Source organism: Sycon ciliatum, chromosome 5 (assembly GCF_964019385.1).
Source record: "Sycon ciliatum chromosome 5, ocSycCili1.1, whole genome shotgun sequence".
NCBI classification, from domain to species: domain Eukaryota; kingdom Metazoa; phylum Porifera; class Calcarea; order Leucosolenida; family Sycettidae; genus Sycon; species Sycon ciliatum.
The window spans coordinates 599,014-623,460 of NC_088647.1; the positions used below are offsets into that span (position 1 = coordinate 599,014).

At 47.2% G+C, this 24,447-nt stretch overlaps 2 protein-coding genes across 2 annotated transcripts in view; one reads left to right on the forward strand and one right to left on the reverse strand.

Moving 5' to 3' along the window:
• LOC135817082 (uncharacterized) overlaps window positions 1–4,483 on the forward strand; it is a 9,184-nt gene extending 4,701 nt beyond the window's left edge. Inside the window, exons 4-10 of the mRNA XM_065330196.1 lie at window positions 1–19; window positions 333–494; window positions 1,479–1,628; window positions 1,951–2,310; window positions 3,016–3,414; window positions 3,676–3,688; window positions 3,719–4,483. The exon at window positions 1–19 is cut by the window's left edge and continues 335 nt beyond it. Coding sequence (XP_065186268.1) covers window positions 1–19; window positions 333–494; window positions 1,479–1,628; window positions 1,951–2,310; window positions 3,016–3,414; window positions 3,676–3,688; window positions 3,719–3,743 — 1,128 coding nt within the window. The 3' untranslated portion in view covers window positions 3,744–4,483. The remainder of the gene's footprint in view (window positions 20–332; window positions 495–1,478; window positions 1,629–1,950; window positions 2,311–3,015; window positions 3,415–3,675; window positions 3,689–3,718) is intronic.
• A 969-nt stretch (window positions 4,484–5,452) lies between these two features.
• Window positions 5,453–22,687, reverse strand: LOC135817083 (kazrin-like). The gene is made up of 8 exons (XM_065330198.1): window positions 21,121–22,687; window positions 11,499–11,701; window positions 10,716–10,849; window positions 9,589–9,769; window positions 8,682–8,837; window positions 7,932–8,098; window positions 6,411–6,567; window positions 5,453–6,326 (listed from the first exon to the last, which is right to left on the reverse strand). Exons 1-8 carry the CDS (start codon window positions 22,289–22,291, stop codon window positions 6,072–6,074), a joined length of 2,424 nt encoding a protein of 807 aa, XP_065186270.1. The 5' UTR covers window positions 22,292–22,687; the 3' UTR covers window positions 5,453–6,071.
• Window positions 22,688–24,447: the final 1,760 nt, after the last annotated feature.

Consider the following 24,447-nt stretch of genomic DNA (forward strand, 5'->3'; position numbering starts at 1 on the left):
CAGGACATCATCATCACGTGTAAGCTATTAGGGAATTATCAATATGCCATTTCTAGTGCTTGACTCTCTGTTAGTTTTACGTAATACTTTGAAGTAGCTTATACCGGCAATAACTCTACACTAAGGAAGATGATGCACAGTTTGCACTGGTCTGTTTCAATCATTGTTTTTCACTATCAGTCTCTGCTGTGCAAACTGTGCATGAAGGCAATATGGGCCACAGCATACAAACAGGCTCTCCCTGATTCTGAATTCTACGAATGATGAATCCAGTCGTTCTCCTGATGGACATAGCAAATTTATTGCTCACTACATTATCTCCATGTGCACAGGGAACCCAAGTGAGATGGTACAGGTAGTGAAGATGACGCCTACAATAGAACTGGATGACCCGTTCCACATCCGTTGCAAGAGCTTCATAGGCCTGTCGGATCAGCACTTTTCCTGGTATTTCACACCGGCTGGATCGAAAACCAAGACGAGAATTAATCCCGGTAAGACAGCAACTGTGTATCTCAGAATCCCCTACGCATGCAACCGTAAGCCTGCATCAAGACAACACGTGCTGTCATGACAACACGTGATGTCATGGTGACACTGTACCCCATGGACAGGTTGTACGCCCCTTCAGTTTCATTCCCGGTTCCAATCTCTAGCTTCAGTGAAGTTAAACAGAAGTGTGTTCTCCATTGCATCAGCAGCAGCCTCAATTCAGGCACCTTCAGTCATGGACCCAGTCCAAAGTCCAATGTGTCTGTAACTCTGAATAATTTGTCTTGTAACGGGGGGGGGGGGGGGGGGGCGTGAGTGTTCAGTATCAGGCAAGTGTTTATAATATTCAACCACCCGAATTGGTTGATAAATATGGTGGTAAAGACACACCTGGCAATATGGCGGTAAACACACGCCTGCCCACACACGCTCTCTAAGCTGCAAAGTTCTAGCACAGAGCTCTCCTTCTCACCACCACCACCATCAGTTCGCGCCTGGCGCCTAGTCGATGCATGGTTGGCGGTATCCGACATAGCAGGCTGGTACATCAAGTAGCGCATGGCACATAGAAGATGACACAGCAACGACATAGCTCGATTGCGACGTACGTTTCGTCCCCGCTGGACTCATCAGGCAATCTTCTTCTTGGATGTCTTCATATGGAGCTTGGCTCGGGAGAATGAAGTTGAAGACACCACTGCAGCTGTACTTATGGTTGATAAATATTTATCAACCATAAGTACAGCTGCAGTGGTGTCTTCAACTTCATTCAACCACCCGAATTGTCAGAGAAAAGTGCCTCAATCCCTGTCTGGACAGCTTTGGTTGCAAATATTCACAGACAAGAAAGAAAAGAAAGGAGACAAGGGATAAACCTGGACTGGAAACACAACTTCTGGAAATATAAGTCCGCACAATCGAGGTTTGGCTCGAACAATACTTGACACTATCGGTTGTATATGCATACTTTCCTGTTGTGCTTTCAGGGCAGAATGGAGCTCTGATAGGCAACTCAGCTGTAGTCAGTAACTTACACATCAGAGCAGCTAACACCTCTCATTCCGGTGTCTACGAGTGTCTTGTCAAGAATCGCTACGGATGCTCCGAGTCGAGCTTTACGCGTGTCAAGGTTAAAGGTAAGCACCGCAAAGTGTCCATCTACAAACTGTCCTCAAACATGTCAGCAGTGATGTTATTTTCTCCTTCTGAAAGGCATCACCCTTTGTCTTAGACTTGACTCACCCTAAACTGACTTGTCATTGGTGCTATTCACAATTTCACATGCATCTACCCATATACAGACTAGCACACACGCATGCATGCACTGACTATAGATCCACACGAGTCTTGGTGTATTTCTGTGTTATTCTGTGCTATCAGCTGAAACTGTTTGTAGCAATAGCTGGGTCAGGGATCAATCGTGCTCTGTGTTTTTCTCGCACCTTCACTTGTCTGCAGCCAGTCTACTGACCCGCCTGAATGTCAGTGACAGTTTTGTGTTCAATGAGCTACATCGTCCAGCCACAGTGTCATGCATGGTAACTGCCGCCATCAAGAACCAGCCGCTGACCGTACACTGGTACCTGAACTCTAAAGACATTCACTCGGCAATGCCAGCACACAGCCTTTCGAGGCCGCCGCCAGTAGTACACATGACATCATGGCGAGCACAGCTGGTGCCTAGCTATGTCCTGGGCAATCAGTATCGCTATGACGTCACCACAAACAACCTCAGCATCAGCGACCTGGGAGAACTGCGCTGCGTCGCGACATTGGAGAACAAAAGACACGAATCCAGTACCACTTTACTAGCTAGAGGTAAGCTGCAGCTGGTATAGATAGTAGTCTTGGTCATACAGTGCACACATACCGTATACATGTAAGCGTGTCTGGTGTATTCGTCTACGTCACATAATAGTACGTATACTGGATAAGTTGAACTCGGATGGTGAGCCAATTATGGTGAAAAAGGAGAAGGACAAAAATGTTGATGTCTCAATGCTCCCTGTCAGTTTTGTGCCATTTTGTCGCACTCGCTGACTGTATAATTATGATCTGGTTACGTTGGTGGACAGTTAGTCACAACTCGTAACATTTTGCCCTTCCCTTTTTTATTATACAGTGGTAAAATGAAACATATCTTCACGGTTTGCATGAGGAGCCATCACACTAAATGTTCGCGTGGTAGAAATATCACCACCCGCATGGTAGAAACATCACCACCCTCAGGTATTATAGTGCAGATACAGGTTAGGGATTGTGCAGCATAGACTACCGGGACCCACATAGGGTTGTAGTTCTGTGCTTGTTTCGATGTACTGTTTGAGGCATATGAGTCTACAAGACCTGACTTGATGAGAGCTATGATTTTTATCAGCACAAATCAACACTTTCAGCAGGACAGTCACGGAAAAGGTTTCCGGTTTGCGAAGAGAAGTCCAAGTTCGGTTCAGAACTCCGCTGAAGACAACTTTCAAGAACTGACTTTTCTTTTCATGTTGTTCCATTCCTTGTCTCTCTCAGGTGTGGTAGTTGTTGTCACGGATTCGCGGCGAGCAATCAAAGTGAAGCGAAACGATCGGGTACAGGTCTCCTGCACAGTGTTCAGCAATCTATCGGAGTACAGGGAAAGTGACGTGCACCAGTCATTCAGGAATGACGTACTCCAGTCTGGCTGGCTGGTCAGGACCAAGACACAGCGAGTGCCACAGCCCGTCGGAGGACGGACGGACATGGAAGTTCGTAACGAGTCGCGGTCCCTGGGAGCAGGCGTTCATATGAAGAAAATCACCATGACGATAAGACGATTTCAAGCATCGCATGAAGGACTGTACATGTGTCGCGCCCCAGCAGAGGCTAAGCGTCGACTTCATAATGGTTCACGCATGCAAGCTGTTGTCAGGTTGAAGCTGGACAACCCAGGTAAGCTGCTCACAGTCAGAACATGTCATGCCATTACTATTGTATTGTACAGCAATAGAGTGCAAGTGGCAGTAGTCATGGTAATCATACTGTATAGGATTCACAGTAGTCATGGTAATCATAATTATTGTACAGGATTCACACAGTAGCCATGACAATCATGGCCGTGCCATTATGTTACAAACTGTGCACTGTCAGGCCTGCATTCCACTGAGTTGTTCTCATCATGCTTGTTCATGTGTGTTTTTCTCTTTCTTCTAGTTGCCAACCCACCGGCTCAGCTGATCATGTTCACATAGCTTCTGGCTCAGCTGATCATGTTCACATAGCTTCTGTCTCAGCTCCTGACATGTGTGACTTGTGTGATCAATCCACCAGTCCACTTCCACCATCTCCATATTGAGAAGCTACTATGTCTTATCAGTCGATCCTCCATGCCATGTCCGAGCACTACTGACCTCTGCAAAGGCTGTTGATGCCATTGGAACACCCACCGTACACTGAGTTTTGCCGATTTGATTCTAAAAGGCTCTGCAAGAACTGTTCATCACCAAATCTAACCCGCAGTTTTATTCCCCAAACATCACCGTGATTGCCCACATTATTTGCCATCACACCAATTATTTCAGCACTTTCTCTTCTTGAAACAAATTAATTAATTAATTCTAAGACTCATGATTACTTTGAAGTACATGAATTGAATACGTTTATCCCAAAGGATTCAATACCGCCTTCTATTATGATTGTTACTGCCGCTAGTCTCCTGGGTGATGTGTGAATGCTCACTAGAGCATTCTCATTAAACATTTAATATTTTTTTTAAATAAATCACTTTCAGTTACTTTCTACGTACATTCCCACATTGCCCTCTTGTGTTTAGCACAAACTTGAGACTTCTACTAGAAACGATTCCGTAGATCCACAATCCGCACTAACTTCGAGGTACTATTTTCAAAACACAGAATTTTCTTTTCGAAATCCAAGCATTCATAGCCACTTTTAGATGAGAGAAGTTCTACATTCTCTAAACGGTTCAGTTTTTGTTCAACAATCCATCCTAAGGAACTGAGTCCCTATGACGTTAGCGGAGAACCGAGCTACTCTCCGTTGTGTGCGTTGCATACAGGAATATGCGATGCGTGTATGGGTCCAACGTACAGATGCGTTGCGGGACTTTAGTATTGATCACCCCGCTGTGGATCTTGATTGTGCATAGTGCCAGTGGGGTGCGGGCGGGGGGGGGGGGGGGGGCAGTTTGAGACTGCATTGTGAATAGTAGCTTATGTACGGTGCCACTCTGATCCTGCCAAAGCCGTAGCTACGTCTACCTAACCTGCAGATAAGGAATGAACACCCAGCCCTGGCCCATCCTAGTAGTAGACATAGTTGTACAGTAGGACTCAGAGTCCTGTGACCCAGGCAGGTTGGGACCGGGTACTGCCCGGAACTAGGAATTGCCAATTGCCGGAACTAGGAATTGCCCGGAACTAGGAATTGCCGGAACTAGGAATTGCTGGAACTAGGAATTACCGGAACTAGGAATTGCCCGGAACTAGGAATTGCCGGAACTAGGAATTGCCCGGAACTGGGAATTGCCCGGAACTAGGAATTGCCGGAACTAGGAATTGCCCGGAACTGGGAATTGCCGGAACTAGGAATTGCCCGGAACTAGGAATTGCCGCAACTAGGAATTGCCGCAACTAGGAATTGCCGCAACTAGGAATTGCCGCAACTAGGAATTGCCGCAACTAGGAATTGCCGGAACTAGGAATTGCCCGGAACTACAAGTAGGAATTGCCGGAACTAGGAATTGCCCGGAACTAGGAATTGCCCGGAACTCAGAACATGATACTTATTGCATGTAAGTAAGCACTTATCATGTCAAATCAATAGTTTAGGGAGGGGTCTTCTCTGAACAGCCGAATTTTGTGACTAGATGGGTCGGAAAGGTGGCCGGTACACGGAAGTACCCAAATCTGGGGGATCCGAATTTGGGAAATTTTACTGAACTACAGCACCCGTTTCTGTAAGGCACTGCTGATTTTAAAAAGAAATATTATCGGTATTTTCAAGACCCAAAACATAAATCCAGCGGTCTGGAATAACCCAGCTCTTTGCCGCAGACACCAGTGGGAATGGGGAGTAAAAGGAAATTATACTTCGAAGTAATTATTTCAGTTGGTTGGACGCCTGCATAACATTCAAACGTAAAATATTCATTATAACGTATCTGTGCCCGGCACGCAAAGGAACTGTTTGTCAATAGGTCAGCCGCTTCTTAAAACCTCGGAAATGTGGCGAGGTCAGTATCAAGATTGAAAATACCGTCTGTGTTTAGTTGGTGATGTGTGTGGCTCATTGTTACTGCTGCTGCTTCTACTGACGTGGACATGGAAATCTGGTCATATGACCGGGACCGGTGCCCTCAGTGTGTACAGAACGTTCTCCGCACAGGGCACATGTTCATGTTGGATCGTATGCGAACTCACGGTGACATGACCAGCGCACTGGGCCCGCTTGACCGCCGACTGGATGGTTCCATGTCCACGACAGTACATGTATATGTGACTCACTGTGGCTACGTTTGGCTATTCGATGGCGAATCAGTCTAATTCTGTAATCTGCATTAGATCTTGCTAATCTACACGTGCTATGTCCTATACTGTGGTGGTCTCCAGGTCAGCTGTACCCATGCCTGTCATCAGCGATAGATTCGCGCCGGCTGTTAGTGATCCAATGCCGTTGGTGAAGCTGGTACTGAAACTGCCGGTGGACGTGTGCATACAGGCGGCAGGCACACCTTCATCACTGCCACCCGACGCAGCGCCCGGTGCCAGGGCATCTCCGTCAAACGACTCGTCTTGATCCATATCATTCTTCGTCTTGCGTCCCAGTGCTCTGCCAATGGAGTCCTGTTGTAAACACAACGAGACAAAAGTACAAAAGTTAGCACCTTGCACAAAGCACATTGAGCCAACAAGAGATCTGCCACTCACCCGAAGGCTTCTCCGCCGCTTGACCTTGCGACTATCCGGCTGATCAGAATCTTTCTCACGTTTCAGGAAAGCCTTGCCTAGTGACGTGCTGGGAGTGGACTTGCCTTTCTTGCCAGAGAGGTTGTCAGTCGACTTGGCAATGGCAGCCAGCGTTGCTCTACGTAATGTAAGAGAGAACACAACACAACTCTAGTTTCTAGTTTTCCGCTCATCTGAGTTGTTTGCTAATGTGACTAATGCAATTATAATCAGACATCAATCATATCATAATATGATGAAAGAGGTTTAGAGGTTTAATGGTTTATTGTCATCACGAAAAAAGAAATAGAAGTACACTTCTGGTCTTTACTCTGTCACTCTATTGGAGCTCAGCCCTGGAGACAAGCAGCAGTGTAAAAAATTAATGGTAGGGGCAAGGTCTAATTGATGGTAATTTCATGCATGTACTGCACTGTGTATGGCAGGGAGTGTTCTAGATGGGAGTAGTGATGTAATGCACCTTGACTTCACTGTGTACAGTCAGCGAGGAATCATGATTTGATGAAAGTAATGCTGTAAAGAGATCACTCACATGCATTTCAACAGTTATCAAGAGCTCTCGCAACACTTTCGAGATACCGAGAGAGTGGTCATCACATGCTCCTAAAGCAGAAGCTGGCGAATGATGTTCTAACATTTTTTAACCCTTTAAGAGCCGCCCCATACTTGAATGCGTCGTTCAAATGCAAAACTTCAAAAGATCGTAACTCAGTCCAATCTCGCTCAAATCCAGTGATCGAAATATCCAGGGCGAAGAGAAAACTCTCACCTGTCGGAAGCAACAATCCGCGAAGCGCTGCGAGCAACGGTTCCTGAGATAAATCACTCGTAAGTTGAGCCGCGATCGCGGCAATTTCAAAAGCGCGCAGTGCGACTTTAGTATTGAGAATTTTGAGACTTTTCGTCACGCTGGTTTATTCGAATTTGCATGGATTTCACTGTTGATATTGTCAAGAGTACACAGCAAAAAAATAGGAACTCCACGATCGAGTAAAGTGTAATATCTGGAGCGGGACGCAATTGGACGCATTTGGGGCATTTTTCGTACTGTCGCTGCGATCTAGCGCTGGATAGACGGTGTGCTGGCTATCATGATCGACCTCATTCTCTTCCTCTCGCGGAGACCTTTCCAGGAAGCCCTAGATTATGAGGATTGAGTGAGTAGAACTGGAGCTATGATCCAAGGAACACGAAAAAATGCAGAATTTTGAAATTTTCCTGTGGCTCTTAAAGGGTTAAACAACTCCCACCAAACACCTTGTAATAATTATGATGAAGAGAGGAATGTCATGGTGGTGGAGCTGAGCTGTCCTAGGAGGCTAGGACATCATGCTTTGCATATGGTAGTCCCAATGAAAGGAAATCACAGTGAACAGATGCTATTACACAGCTACCTGTAACACACATACGAGAGCGACTCGCACATACACACATACATACACTTATACATACACTTACATACATACGCTTGCTATAACTCACCTGACTGGGCTTACTAACGCACGTAGCTCCTCGTCGAGATGCCGTCTGATCATGACCTTGGCCGGCAGGATGCCGAGAGCGGTTGCCATGGCTTCGGGTCCAAACGATGACTCCAGTACGACAATACCACCATGTACACCACTGTCACGCAGGTTCTCAGAGTATTCCTGCATGCACGGTGCAGCCGCAGGGTGTGACGGGATAAGCAGAATACAGGATACCAGATCAGGGCATAATACATAGCACTAGTAGTGGTGATGGTCTGGGGAGGGGGGGGGGGGGGCACTGCCTACTCCGAAGAAGTAGCTGTATTTTATTAGCTGGATCCCTTGATCCTTGGGGGTGGTGGTCGAGGGGGGGGGGGGGGGGGTGTCCCAAATTGGACATTGCAGTTGAAAATTCACCGAAACCCTGACTGCCTACTCCAAAGAAGAAGCTGTACTGTCCTAGGTTTGTGAGTCCCTGTGCAAAAAAGAGATTTCCAGTGCAGCGTTGTCCACACTTGATAGCGTCCATCTTTACAGGTATGACAGGTAAGTCATGATCACAATGGAAACTGGATAGAGATGTGTGATTCGGATGCAAAGAACACGCTTCAAATATTTTCAAATAGCATTCCACTTGCCTCGAAGACGAAACACATGCACAAAATACACTGCCAAATATCCACCAACATAGTGCGACACACAGCTACAGACACAGCTACAGACACAGCAGGTACTGATGTCAACAGAAGAGGAGCATGCTTACCGCCAAGTCAATAGTCTGAACCCATTTCATGAACCTTGCGTTGGTCCATACCAGCGGATCAGTGTCAGCATCTTCACACATTGCCCTGCGCTGACGAAGGATCTGCCGGTCAAAGTCACACTTCCGCAGTACTTCAATGCCATACATAAGGCTTGCCTGGACAACACAGGTCAGAAACAAAACCATACGTTTTCCTACAAGTACGATGTATGCAAGTAAATGGTCAGTTGATTTCCGCAAAGTGCATGCAGTACTGCACGCAACATGTCTGCTGCTTACAAACTACTTCAAACACTGGGACAATGAAGACTGTGTATTGATCAGTGTCGGCTGAAACCTACTGTGTTCTGTCTGAATTGCCAATTTGTTTTAAACAATGTTATCGGCAAGCGTGCATCCCGACTCGAGACGGCATACTAGTACATGTATACTAGTAAGTCAATGAATAGCAGCCAGACATTGTCTGGTATGAGGAAGAGGAGAACGATTTTGCACATGACGGTATGGCCGTCTTCATTGCCTGCTAGTATGAACTAAGTCAGGAGGATGTGGGTCAGGGACCAGAGAATGTGCATGCAAGTGGGCATAACTCGGGTGAACATGCTATGAAAGTCAAAAGAAACCTCGGGACAAAGTATTATTCTCTTCCGAAGGCATACTTCAGTTGTACGTGTCCCATGTACCATATTTTACCAGTTATAAGTCGACCTTTTAACGGCCTAAAAATTGACCTAAAAAGGGGTGGTCGACTTACAATTGGGGTATAACTGCCCCTAGACCGGTAAATCGATGCCCCAAGTTTGGAGGTCGACTTGTAACCGGGGTCGACTTACAACCGGTAAAATACGGAACATAAGATGAACACAAACATGGCCATGATCGTATCGTACACAATACCACAACGTACCTGGTGGAATTTGCGGGTTATGCCAAGATGTCTTTCCATATCACGGCGTGTGAGAGAGTTCAGCACGGCTCCATCAACCAGGTTGTTCAATAAGCTGTCACTGTGCTGAGAAAGACCAAGTTGCTGTAGCCATACTGTTGCCACCCATATATGGTCCATTTCTCCACTCTTGGGATACTTGCTGCACAGTCACACAAGCAATCCAAATACGATCCTAATATGCTCTCTTGGTATGGACCCGGCTAATTGAACTAGACTAGTGCAGTGCTGCCAAAATTTTAATAATTTTCACCCAAAATCGGACACCCTTCACCGTCAAGGCTGGCCATATGGTGCGAATTTTCTCCTCGGCAATATTTTTAGAGAGAATTCAAAATATCGCCTAAAACACCATGAAAATTCGCTTCGTTGCCATGGTAACCCCGGAGTTGTCATGAATTTTGTAATGATGAGTGTGGTCGCACACTGACTCTGTACAGACTGTCAGTGTACATGCCATCCAGCCTGATCCAGGCATGTTACTTTGGACTTCCACAGCCAAGCGCTAGCCTTTTTAGAAGCAAATGTACAGTGATTTGTGCCTTCAGTTGCGCTGAAAAGTGAAAGTACAGGCCTTCTGCATATGAAAGTAATGATCACCGACATTTTGGCTGTTTTTCGGACGTTTCCCTTGTCGGACCGGTTTTCGGAAGAGCCTTCGAAAATCGGACAGTGTCCGAAAAATCGGACGGTTTGGCAGCACTGCTAGTGGGAATGTGTTTGCATATGTATAAGAGTCAGAGACAAAGAATCTAACATGTCTGCATATCCATAATTTAAGTCAGTGTCAGAAGGAGAGTGATTGAGGTCCTTACTACAAATAGTGCCCTGTAACTTCCTAGCTCGGGCACAGTGTACAGCACAAAGGTAAAGCAGCAGAGACCCAGACAGTTTCTTCCGTTACTCCAAGCTCTGTATTTTGATACATCAAGCAAGAGTTAGACAAATATGACTCAGTGCTAAATATACCCCCCCCCCCCCCCCGTCCCTCCCTCTGTCCTTTACTGGTATGCAGCGCGTCATAGACTGGAACACCAGAAAGAAGAATACAACATATTCTCCCGAGCGTTATTGCTATTGCAGCTTACACATTCTCCGGGCTCTTCTGTAGTTCAAGAGCTAGTCGAAGCTTGCGGCGGTGTAGGACGTTGGACATTTTCAATGCCGACTCGATTTCTCCATCCGTCATGCCCAATAGAACCCGGCCACTTTTGATATTTTCCTGCCATAAGTCAAATCAGCCAGAACACCAACAAAACACAATGAAAAAAGTCTGATTTTGAGCCGATAACCAAAGGTAAAAAGGAAAGAGACGCATCGATTCGAGATATGAGGTACTGTCCACCACTGTAACTGGACAATATACCGTCAGAAAGTACGGCTCAATGGATCTGCACAATGAATTTATGCTCTGAGCGGTGAGTTACCTTTGTGGGTAGGGGGGGGGGGGGACATTCATGTCCTGCATTGCTGCTGGTACACCAACTTCAGTCTTCTGCATGCCTCTCCTCCCCCTCCCCCCCCCCTCCCCCCGTAGTGTTTAACTTGTTGTGGCTTGGCTTCAAAACCACACTTTGCAGGGCGTTGGAACCGGTGCGGCAGGTGCGGCCAAAGCCGTACCAATAATTTCATCTTGTGATTTTTGAAGCAAAACATAACCGGGGCTATTTGGGCCCAATTTTTGGGACAAAATTTCCAAAAGGGGATGGCCCTGGACCCCCAACTCTTCATGGCCACGCTAATGCCCAATACCTTCCGACGCCCCTGCTTTGACTAGAGACATTCTTCTTATCCCCATATGCACACTTCTAGACCAGGGGGTATGCTGTTTCTAAATGGACAGGATAGGTGGTACAATGCACTATACTTACTGAGCAGGCTCTGGCATACTGCGGCATACAGAGAACAACCTCCAGCCATGCCACGACCACAGCAGCTCTCCATCGGTCCATGGGCTGGCCCTTGGCCTCCTCCAAGACCTGATGTCGCTCCTGCAGCTGTTCGTCTGTCAGGCCATGCGGCGAGGGCATGGGAATGTCCGCTGAAACCCGATCTGCTGAAGAATGGCTGAGATCTGTAGCAAATATCACAACATACACACAGATCACATGATATACATGGGTCACATGACATGCATAGGTCACATGATCTTCATAGGTCACATGAAACTCAAGGGACACGTGATAAACTTTGAGGTGTATGGATGGGGGGGGGGGGAGGGTACGGGGAAGGTTGACATACCGTACTGGCAATATATATGGTCGCAGTGAGGCCATGAAGCGTTACATTGGCACATGTTTACCGCACGCAGGGCGTTACATGCAAAGTCGCACAGGAGCCGTTACACAGGTTTCTATATTGCCGCAGTCCTTTTTTTGCTATTGCAGGACTTCCTGCTGCGTCCAGTTTTGAACTTTTCACCACGCGGTACACGTGCTTTCACAGTTTTCAGCCTTTTTTGCAATGAAAAGATCGCCGCACCCCGCCGGACGCGCGTTACGAACGCAACGAAAATTTGTCGCACTAACCTGGTCGCGCGTTACGCCGCACCCCCCTGCGTTACGCGTTACGCGGCAACATATATTGCCAGTACGGTACATTCCAGATCGAGTTCTATGTTGGAACATACCGTACACAGAGGAAATGACATATTTGTGAATATCTCAGAAGGAGACCGCAAAGTTCAGTATTGAGAGCCACATGATGACGTTGATGTGTCTGCGTGTTACTACCACAGATCTAGTTGACCCATATGAATAATATATGAGGTGTATTACCACTGTACCGTCCTAATCAATGTTCATCTAGGGATGGTGGTTTGGCCTAATTGGACCGTTCGTAAACTTGTGGTGCCAGGTCACCTATATCTAATTATTGTCTTCGTGCTGTCACAGAACAGGACACTTACACACACACTCCCTAATGCACTATGCTTGGTAATGAGCAGGTGACAAGGGATTATGAAAACAATGTGTTACAGGCTGTGGGCCATTATAGCATTGACCTAAGGGACACACCCAGGTGAGACCACAGTGATACCACATGAGACCACAGTGACATCCAATCAACACCACCATGTTGCTACATGGTATCAGCACTACACACAGCCTGCTGCAGACTATAATTATAGTGGTGGGTACTGAGTATGGTGAGGTGTCAGTAATATACTATACACAATCCACCATGATACTGATTGGTGGGTACGAGTATGGTGAGGTGTCAGTAATATAGTATACACAATCCACCATGATACTGATTGATCCACGATACCAGTGTGTACTGTACCCACATCCTGGGGCAAAATGCCATGGGACCACTCTTTCACACAAAGCTATAGTCAGAACGGGTTCCAGACGGGGCCAGCACACCGGCTACCCATACAGGGCACTATACTGGACAGCACCCAGGCCAGTACACAAAGAACTGAACCAGGAACATACTCTACTAATAGTGTACATGCTGGATTACATGTGCTGCATGTTGAACACACACGCGCGCGCACACACACGCGCGCGCACACACACACGCACATGCGTGCGCGCACACACGCACATGCGTGCGCGCACACACGCACATGCGTGCGAGCACACACGCACACACGCACACACACACACACACACACACACACACACACACACACACACACACACACACACACTGAACAGATTTAACACAGCCTTGTACATGTACTAACACTACTAGTATACCGAAAAGGTCACAACAATACCTAGAGACCACCAACTGTGCAGACAGCCTTGTTCCACAGTCTACTTCTCACTGCATCATGTACATACATATGTACATACATATGTACATACACTGACAACAAGCAGATGTACATCATCACAATCAAGGATAACTTAGTTAGTCCAGCCAGGAGTGTATTTTCCTAATGTCTACTTCACAACAATAATCACGAGGCCAAACCCAATGGCACGTTCCTAATTACATCCACATTACCCTCTTCACATGTGTCACTACAAACCAATAACAACAAATGAAATTAATAGAGAAGACATCTTTCCAATTGGTCCTACTGGGAAAGAGAGGAGAAGAAAGGGATGCAGCAGGTTGTCAGTTTGGAATCATAGTGAGGCATGTGAATGCTGACAAATAGCATAATGTCAGTCCCCTGTGCATGTGAAGTCTTGTTAGAACACGGGTGTATTGGACACTTGGAAAGATAATGCCCTGAAGGCAGAATTACTGCCACACGTGTGCTAAAAACTTAAAAAATCCACCACAACTATCAACTGCATGGAGTGAGAGTGGAAATCTCCATCCAGTCAGGTCACACGATCCACCAATGGTAGCTTAAAACTGACTGGGTAGCCATGGAAACTACTGTACTGAAGACAGTCACAGACAAAGTCATGATTCGTACCAGAGGCAGGGAGGTACACAATACAATACATGTATTTTAAGATTCATTACTTGAGGGTATTGAAAAGGGAAACAAATCTGAAGAAAGATTAACTGTCACCACCAGGACTCAAACCAGGGACCCTCACTTCTGGCCAGCAACGCTCTAAACACTGTGCGATTATGTAGCTGGTCATGCTCCTACTTAGGTATTAGATTTCCCTCCCCTCGGGACATGATGGTGACGCTATTGGGATATTGCGCACTGAAATTCAGTGTCCCTTATCAGGTTTCACTCTTCTAAACTCAGTAGAGCTGTGTGAGTGTGACTAACCCTGGACCTAGGAAACTGTCAAATGACTTGTGCTGGCTGAAAAGGGGGGAGGGGGGGGGGGCACTGGATCAGATTACGGCTGCCTTCATACTCTGCCCTGTCACTATACGGAGGCCAGGAACTGGAGTGGTTGTGTCAAACGAGTGCACTGAATATTTGCATCAAAAGAAGTGAATGCAATGCTCACTCTAGACGATCTACAACACCCAAAGATGGCATAGCGATTACAAAATCGCATTGTACAGCGCAAAGATAACATCAAAAACTGACACTTGATAGATATGCCGACAGCACTCACACACAGTGAACGTGGCTAAACGCATTCTACACGTCACAAGATATCATCACCATTCATACAATGGTTTACCAACACACCAAGCGGAGCTGCAAAGCAAACAATGGCGGCCGTTCATGCCTCCCGGTCACATGATCATTAACAATTGCCAATCTCACATGCACTGATGAAGACAGGCCCAGTGGCTGCCCACACGGGAATGCACCACTTGGTTTTGTTTTCCCTGAAGGCATACTGCGCTATTCACATCGTGTTAAAATGGGACAGTAACGAAGCCAGAAAGGTGATACCGACAAGAAACCTTGGCATACCACTTTCACAAGCGTTCACACTCAATTGAAAACTCTCTTCGCCATTACTCGGATCACACCTATTTACTCAATTAGCAAAACACTTTTGCCTGGGGGGTAGAATAGGCTCTATTTACAACATTCTTCTTCACACTGACCCTGCTTCTCATCCCTGGTATTTGAGAACATGATCTAAATGTTCACACTAGGAAAATGATACTTCCCGTTGTGGACAAGCTCCCACTTCATCCTCTAACCCCACACTCCTCTGGCACTGGCATAACTGTGCAATGGCAGGGTACATAACTATGCAACAGCTTTGCACCGGCTGTGGTGGATATCCATATTAGGTAGCAGACAGACCATTCATGGAGGAAAAAAGGGAGAATGGAATACAAGCCGCAGAGTTAGTGAGACACTGGCATTACTGGTGCATTCCTGTGATGCGTCTTTCATCCACATTCCTGTCTCGACCATTTCCATTGCATATACTTCAAAGTATCCTAATACTGCAGACCTGGACATTAACTACAGCTGATGCTGGTCGTAAGAATTCACCCAGGACCAATCCAGGCTCACACCTTACAGGTTGATGTAATCATGGCCAGCCACACCACACATGCAAATCACATCACAGCAGGTGCGGGCCTGTGGACATCTGTCCACTGCTCAAAATATCTTCATTAGCATACAAAGAGAAGCACAAGTGACGCTCACTTAGACTAAGTTCAGTCATAGGGCACACGTATTGTTAGAAGGGGATGGTAATACAGGATCCAGAGCAAGCAGTGGAGCTAAACCTGACAATTCGGAATATCCCAACCATGACCTTGCTGCCACAAATATACTAGAAGTTCTAAAATCAGCCTTTTGGCGGCGGTAATAGCTCACCAGTAGATACTTGTATGCTGCTGTCCCCCCCCCCTCCCCCCCCCCCTCCCACCCCTCCACCCAGAATATTGGGTTCAAGAAAGCTGGACTGGTGTATGTGGTCTGTAGCCAGGAATCCATCGCATTCTGCCCAGTCCTAGATCAATATCCTGTGAAGTAGTCTATGGGCAGTGCAGCCTGAACAGCATGACCACCACTCTCAGCTTAGAATACCACTGCCTCATCACCGGACTCCAACACTTGTATGATGACTGCGACTGTAACCAAGGCTCTGCCCAGTGCACACCTGCAAGAGCTCTCACTCCCGTAATGACATTAGAGATACACCACACTCTCTCTGCCTACAATGACTATGATTGTAGTACACACATTACAACATGTACCAGTACTGCTGCACAAGGCCAACATGCAAGACCCTTCAGAATGACCACAACATCAAAACCAAACCCTACCTTCTAGCAGTAATGTGTTGACCATCACACCACCACAAAACACCTAATTCTGGAATGTAGTACATTCGTGTGTGATGCCAACACCATTACGCTGGTGGACTAATTTCGTTTGATACAAATTCATACACTTAGACGTGACAACACTAGAAACTGCACCCCCATCATTCATCAGCTATACCCAGCTACTGCTAACAGTATGAGATGAGTTTGCCCACACAGGACAGGTCTGTGTCTGCTGGCTGCATCATTGAATCCAATGATAGTCACCCATGTAGACAGATCTTCCCAGGGTCAGTCAAGTGCATGCACAGCTTCAACAGCTCTAGTACTCTAGGCTGGACTGAGCAGATTGTGTTGGCTGACATAATGGACAAAGATCACGTGACTGCTCCCAAGAATCATAACATAAGAGGACTTGATAATTAGCGTAAGAATCTCTTCACTCCTTCCCTATGCCAGCCGGGCATGGTCTGCACTCATCCGAGTAGCTGTAGACAGAGAGGTGAAATCCCTTGCACATTATCTCTTACTGCTACTGGTACTGTCTGACTGCAGTGACCTGTTACTTGGATGCTTCCATTGCCAGTCACAACAACGGGTCAGTCATAAACACAGTGAGATACTACTACTACTACTACTACTACATTGTATTGCTACTAGCATTCACAGTGACTGAGTCACAACACTGATCTTCACCAGTACAGTGAGCACACTGACAGTGCCGACGTTGCCTGTACCTTTACTTCAAACAGCCAATCCCTGGGACTTTGGGGACTGTCTGAGTGGGAGTTCTACAGGTCCTCATGCCATCATGGAGTCAGTGCACATCATCAGCAAGGACACATTCATGCCATCACGCCTCATGTCATGGAGTCAGTGCGCATTCATTCAGCAAGGACCGTGCATTCATGCCACACCGACACACTGGGAAGCTAGAAAAATCCACAGCAATCTGCTATGCTACTGAATGTCAGCGGCATGAACAAAACAGCTGACAGTTATCAGTAGCAGACCACCCCAGCCACACACACACATACATCTATGACTAGTATGAGCCTTACTCCCCTTCATTACAATGGTGTCAACTCAAGAAGAACTCCTCTTATCTCTATTATTAGTCCAGATCACTTGCAGAGGTCAGTGATCTATCAAAGGCACAGCTATCTGAATGAGGTATCCATGACATTCAGATCAAACTGTCCACTATACACAGACACGAACCGCACACAAGATCCATTAGCAAGAAGATCCGTCCATCTACTAGGAGTTTCATGCTCAGTCTCGCAATAACCAGGAGACTAAACTGCAGACACTGACTATACGGATGAGTTCCCGCTCTGACAGACATCCGCTTTAGACTGCAGTGAGCATACTGAGTTATAGTTGCTCAGATGTGTTTCTCGGCAAAACTCACAAACACACTCTCCCCGGGCTACAAAGCACTGCAGGTACAACTTCCTGCGCGGGCCTGTAGACAGGTCAGCGGATGTTCAACCAATGACCCCAGCTCACGCATTACACAATTGCCTGTGTTATCATGTCAACGGATGTACACTGAACTGACACCGATCCTAACATGGAAATGCCAATCGTGTTAAGAGAACGCATTCTATACGAAAACCTAGGCTTAGCAGCCCGCTGTCACCTCGCCTAAACTAGGTATTAGTAACAGAGAGAATACGCATGGACATGGCATGACCCCCACAATACCCTGTACCAGACTACCCCATGCAGATCTCCTCACAGCAGTTCATCACAAGTAGAACTACTGAAGTATGAACTGGTATGAAGCAGGGGACACACTGTTTCACCAGCGGAGAATCACAGCAGACATGAAATACACGACTACGCACACACACACACACACACACACACACACACACACACACACACACACACACACACACACACACACACACACACACACATGTGGCAGACATGTTCTGTACGGTCAATACATGAACTCAACCCATGCAGGAACTTCTACTGAGTAAGACTAGAGCAGACCTGTTGATCAGCACACTGTCTAGCCAGTGTTGTGTGTATTTCCCACCACATACCGTATTTCCCCGATTATAATTCGCACCCCCATTTCCGGGTTTGAGCAATATTGATTCGATATATTGACGTCAGTAGTAATTCACGCTCGATTGTAAGTCGCACCCCCTTTTTGTTTAACCCTTTTTACCCTTAACTCTTTTTTTACCCTTTTTTACCCTTGAATTTTAGTGCAAAAGGGGCGACTTATATTCGGGGAAATACGGTACATATGCCAGCACACAGAACTATACTGTTACACGCTAGCAGTGAACCTTCACAACACAATGTAATTTCGATATCACTCGTCAACAGGAGGGTATATAAGACAACAGGAACACAAACTTCAGGCATCATTTTGACTGAGATGTGTCGCGTTCTGACCCGTAAAACCGACACACAGATGTCCGTGGGGTGAAAACGAACTATTTTGTGACAAAAAACGCAAAAGCTCCCGTTTGGTCTTTATCGCGTTTTGAATTGGAGCCCTTCATATGCACATGGCACACCAAAAAAGAGAGACAAAGTGCAAAGGACGGTATTACCTTTGAAGAAACATGTCACAGGTGCTACAGTGGGTACACGTACCTTACAACATTCATTACGACCTCCACACTAAGAAAGAGTTCATTTCCCGCCATGACACCATCTTAGTAACACGATTCACCCAACTGATACACAGTACAAGATATCACATTACATGTGTTGATACATGCTGTGACCGTGATCATTGGTCAACACCATACTATACAGAGATCAATGGGAAGCACCATACGATACAATCTGCCACGCATATGTGTACACATTGTATCGTATACAATATGCCGCATTGAGTGATACAATCTGTCGCACACGTGTGTACACACTGCATCGTATACGCTATCCAGTTACTGATATCGAAATTGATCCCCATACAATGGAACATGATGCACACATATATATATAATTATATTATGCAGAGCTCACTGACTTGTCAGTTTGAGCACTCTGGCAAGGTACGTTCGGGCCTGATTGGAAATTTTTATTTCCATTGCTATCAGGTTCGGCCTCATTTTCTCTGTGCTGCGCTGATGAGTTCAAAAAGAACGAAACAGCATGCTGTCCGCAGATTGAGTATATAATTATATATATAGGTGGCTGTAACTACACATGTCACGGTTCTGTGATTCACCAAGACAGTTAGTGTTACCGTATCCACCATACATGCACAGGAATACAGGGATTTCCTGATGTTACCATTAATCACAGCACCTATATTGTACACTGATTCTACTGAAGCGTATGCATTGTATTGTATTGTATTGTATTCTATTGTATTTGTGCCTGTACATTGCAGTTGACTTTGCTACAGTGGTGAGACCTCACGAGGTCGAAACAGCTCGTTTTCCTCCGTATCCCCAAACCCAGTGACCACACATTTGTACACACTGTACGAGTTAGCAGACTCTCCGGCACCAGCAGTACTCCCACCACACTGCCCTGGCGTCACACTAAAACGTTCCTGTGACATTCTTCCAAATGAAATTTCTGGAGACACTTGGAAAGTTGATCTGTTCACACCTCCCTGCGCTAAGTTGACATTAATTGAATAACGAGAGCGAAAGTCACGCAACAGACACACACAACGACTAGCAAACACTTCTCGTCCTCCCAGCTCAGACACAAAACCAGGAATTACTTTGACAGCCACCAGGAGTCTCCCAATGTTACTTCGTCTCAATAGAACCTACAAGTCGCTGATGCAGCTGAAACTGTGCATGAAAAATCCTGAAAGCCCAGAGTGAACTCTGACATGTGCTGGCTTATGCCTTGCATGGACATTGTCTTTTCTTGGAGAGAAATGTAAACAGAAACTTGGAGAACATTGGAAACTGAGTATACAAGGACACAGTCAACTGCACAGGCGCGTGCTCGGCGATGGGCACGGGGGGGGGGGGGGGGGGGGGGGCACGTGCACCCCCCAACAATTTTCAATCTGGGTAATTGCAATTGTAATGTATGCAAAAATGCTCTAAAATTCAAGAAAGGTTGCAAACAAATTGCAGAAATTGCCGGGGGGGGGGGGGCTCCCCTCGGCTCCCGTGCACCCCCCTAGTTGGGGGGCCCGAGCACGCCCCTGCTACATCTGTGTCCCATGCGGCATACTCACTTGACAATATCTGTGTCCCATGTGGCATACTCACTTGACAATACAAGGCACTGCTCATTCTCAACGCCACCGTCTCAATCAGCACAGCGAATAAAACACCGTTGTGCATCGGTATCAACGGCAAAGGAAAGTAGTGCCCTACACCACGTTGTCTTCTTGATATTCATTTCGTACCATGCCTACAGCTTTGCCGGCATAGGTACTGCCGTGAACTGGACTAAGCAGATAGTATGTCTCTCGTGCTCTCTTACTGAGGGCTATCATTTTTCAGGCCATGCTCTTGGCCAAAGAGCCCAAATCAAATCGCCACTTCACAATACACCACCAGTACAGGACCACCATACACTGAGGCTGTAGACTGTACTGCACACATACAACAATGCACACGTTACAGCACTGCGCTGGACAACATTGCGCTCAACAGACAACACTGAACTCAGCACAATATACGATTACTGGCATTAAGCATTGCCATGATTACTGTCTCAGTGTCTGCACAGTGGCAACACATCCCCTTCACACTCCCCCAATCATCACATACACCTGTAGTCGTTCACGTGCAATCATGATAGCCAAGAAAAGTCCCTGGGACACTCGTTTTACCACCTCCCGTATTGCAACATTTTTATGATACTTTTGATAGAATAAAAAGTACAAATTCTGAACACAACGAAATCCCTTACCGTCCCTATCCTTCTTGCTCGGCCTCATGAAAATCTTTGACAGCGATCCAAAGCCCTTGCGTTGCTTGCTTTTCTTCTTGCCACTAGCCGCTGCTGGTCCACCCGCAACTAGCGCACTGGGGCTGAGATTATCCCTGTCCTGCGCGTGTCCGCTGCCATTGCGCTGCGGACGATGCAGGAACGACGGTTCTACGCCGCCGCCATTCTGTGCTATGTGCGCGCTAGTACGGCGATATCCAGCGCCGCCACCATCAGAACTGGATCCAGTCCACGCGGAGGGTGAATACGGCGGAACTGTATCCTCGTCAGCACGTAGTATTCCCCCTGTCGTTGATGATGACACCATGGAACTACCCATGCTACTAATTCCACCAATGCTCGACGACACTATACTGCCATTGGCCGCTAGCTGGCGTTTGACCCGCACCAGTTCAGCCTCCATGGTAGCAAGTGCTCTGTCCTTCATTTCAAGCTGGTTCTGGTCTTCGCGGCTTGTTTGTGACGACCATGACGAATCTGCCAGTCTCGCTTCGCAGACGTCAGTCAATGCCTTTACTTCGGCTTCTTTCTCCTCGAGGGTAGAATACAACTCCTTCATTTGAACGAGTAGATCTGCCTTCTCAGCTTTCAGACGCTTCTTGTCCTGCTTCAGCGCCACGCACAAATCTCGCATCTTCACCAATTCCATCGCTAGATCCGCCGCTTCCCGCTTCAGTTCGCTATCGGGTTTTCCTTCCAAACTCTGCCATACTCGCACTTGGTCCAGCTCCAGCTGCAGCCGTTCACGCTCCCTTTCGGAGCGCTCCAGCTGCTCCTGTAAGCTGTTCATGACGCTCTCAACTCTGAAATTCTCTTCGCCATCCGTGCCAAGAAGGACTAACTGCTGACGGAGCGCCGCTGTTTGTTCCCGAAGGAAATTTCTCTCATCGGTGACAGCAGCTAGATCAGAGGCGAAGGCGGTGATGCTTCCTTCGCTTGCAGCCGCAAGCTGCTGTCCTGACGAGACATAGCTGCGAAGAGCTGTCAAATCGTCCAGCAAGCTATCGCGCAGCCCTGCCGGGTTGTCCACTTGGCTGCTGATTTCATGAAGCTGTTCGACTAGCGAAAGGGCTCGCGTAAAATCGTCTTCTTCAGGCACCAGATTCGTATCTTGCTCATGAACCGCCGACATTTTCGCTCCGCTGCTTTCCTTGGTCCCAAAATTGTGACTGAGATCCAAGCTTAGAAACTCGGTGACCTACGGTTTGTTTTCGCCAAGTGCGCTAGTGCCCGAACAAATCCTGACGATGTTACATGTAGCGCACTCTACTGTCGTGCTGACTAGCTGTTCTGTACCCGTCCGCTCTAAGCCTAAGGAGCTTTGGCCCGGTGGGATGTCCTCTCTCTGCTCGCAGGGCAAACCGTTCCGCCACCTCTGGCTCAGGGCCGTACTGCTTTGTGAATGGACGAAAGACGTGAAGCTCGAAGGTAATGGATGGTGGTCGCTCCGCTATCGCGCAGTGCAGGGTGCACCACAGAAATCTTGCGCGCAGTCCGCGGCCCATCGATCGAGCAAATAAAAATCCACCGCAGTGTGACTATGCCAGTGCAGTGAATGATTTGCTCCATCTTTCGCAGGACACCCTGTACAAACAAACGGCTGTCTGTACTGTCTGTAGATCCACCTAGGCTGTAGCCTGCCTAGTGTAGGCTGTCCTGACTGTAGCGTAAAGGCGGCCGTGTGGGGATAGCATACATACACAGACAGTCAGTGTTGTATGCACCCGTCCGTGTTTATGTACATGTATATGTACGTGTGTATGCCTAAAATGGGCTGAATGTTTGCTTTCTAGACGAATCAGTCGACTTGCGCAGGCGTCAAGCGTGCGCGAGGATGCAGCATTCAGCACCGATCGCAACCCGTACCCAATGCTTTGTTCGGATCGTTTCCAATGCAAATGCGGCAAGTGGGGGCGCCGGCTGAGCATGAGACGCAGCACGAGCTGATGAACAGACAGTCAGTGGAACGAAGAACCAGTCTTGCACTTGCAGTACTACTACAAGTACTACTACTACTACAGTACTAGTAGTAGTAGATTGAAGCACTCTACGACGACACGACCGCTTCTCGACTTCTTGAGAGGTTGCCCCAAGTGCCCTATTGAGCAAAGAAAGGAGAAGTATTCATGCACAAACGCTTCACCGTTAGGCTTTGGCCAGTTTGGGAACAGATCCTTGCAATCGTTTCATTCCTGGCCAAGAATACCCCGTCCTCCATTACACAACTACAGCCACAGTAGACCGGTCTTTTCACTCTGCAGCCGGGCCTGATTCCAGCTAGCAGGGAGTGGAGCATTCACGCTCAAGTCAAATCCCGGAACCTGATTTATGCGATACGGATGTTGTGTCAGAACTGCATCACGCTCTGCTTGCATTGCTTGGGCGGTGGTAGATACAAGGATGCAATCAGCGCAGCCATTACACATGTTTGTAATACACGGCTAGATGCAGTGTGCCTCACTGCCAAAGACACACATACCGCAATGGCCGAATCATGGTGGATGCGGGATTGCCCTACATGGTGAGTGTGTTGAAAAACCAACGATGGATACCTGGCTGGCCCCGTCGGTCCCCGGATGTCACCAAATTTGGACGAACAGTAAACGCATGGCATACCCAGACTATTATTTTTTGCAGGATTCGAACACGAGAAACGTTTGAGCAACGGCAAAGGCTGACAAGCAAGATGGAAGAGGTGAAAGACCTGCCTGGCCTGCAAACTAGATGACTGTAGTATTCGTAGTGGAGTGACAGACAGGAGATCCCCCCCCCCCCCCCCCCCCGATAGGCGTCAGCCTTTGGGTAATCCTGAAAATTAATAAAGATAATTATTAGTATTGTCTACCTTTTTCTTTCTGTTTTAAATTTTGGCCAGTCGGCTATTATCTTTAAAAAATTGTCGTCTTGGGTTAGATAAGGGGCAGTAGCCATGTAGGGGCGTGAGCCCGCCTTCCGGCACCGGGAGTTTGACTTTGTTATCAGCATCACTCGCTAATTAACGCCTGCTACATGAGCACGCCTCTAGCCTCCTCCGGGATTACGCTCCTGCTTCTCCCAACCCAAGCCTAATTGTCGCCAATCCTGAGTAGCCAATCTCCACTGCTACCCTATTGCACCCTTCATTTGACACTCTCCTTTCACTCCTATTATCTGTTTGATTATTTGCTATTTTCTGCTATGTTCCAAAATTAGATCCTCTCCTTCGTTCTAAATCTTCCATTTTCTCCCGTGCTTTTTTCCCCTCATGCTTATGCTTCCCTCCCGAATTTGGTACGCCTGCCATGTGAA

What these genes read in the sequence shown, in the direction of transcription:
- LOC135817083 (XM_065330198.1), bottom strand. Translation starts at nt 22,291, where the DNA reads ATGTCGGCGGTTCATGAGCAAGATACGAATCTGGTGCCTGAAGAAGAC. An exon ending in CAGAAGAGCCCGGAGAATGT is followed by an intron (nt 9,770 to 10,715) that starts GTAAGCTGCAAT and finishes GTGACTGTGCAG; the next exon opens with CAAGTATCCCAAGAGTGGAG. An exon ending in TTCAGACTATTGACTTGGCG is followed by an intron (nt 8,099 to 8,681) that starts GTAAGCATGCTC and finishes CCGTGCATGCAG; the next exon opens with GAATACTCTGAGAACCTGCG.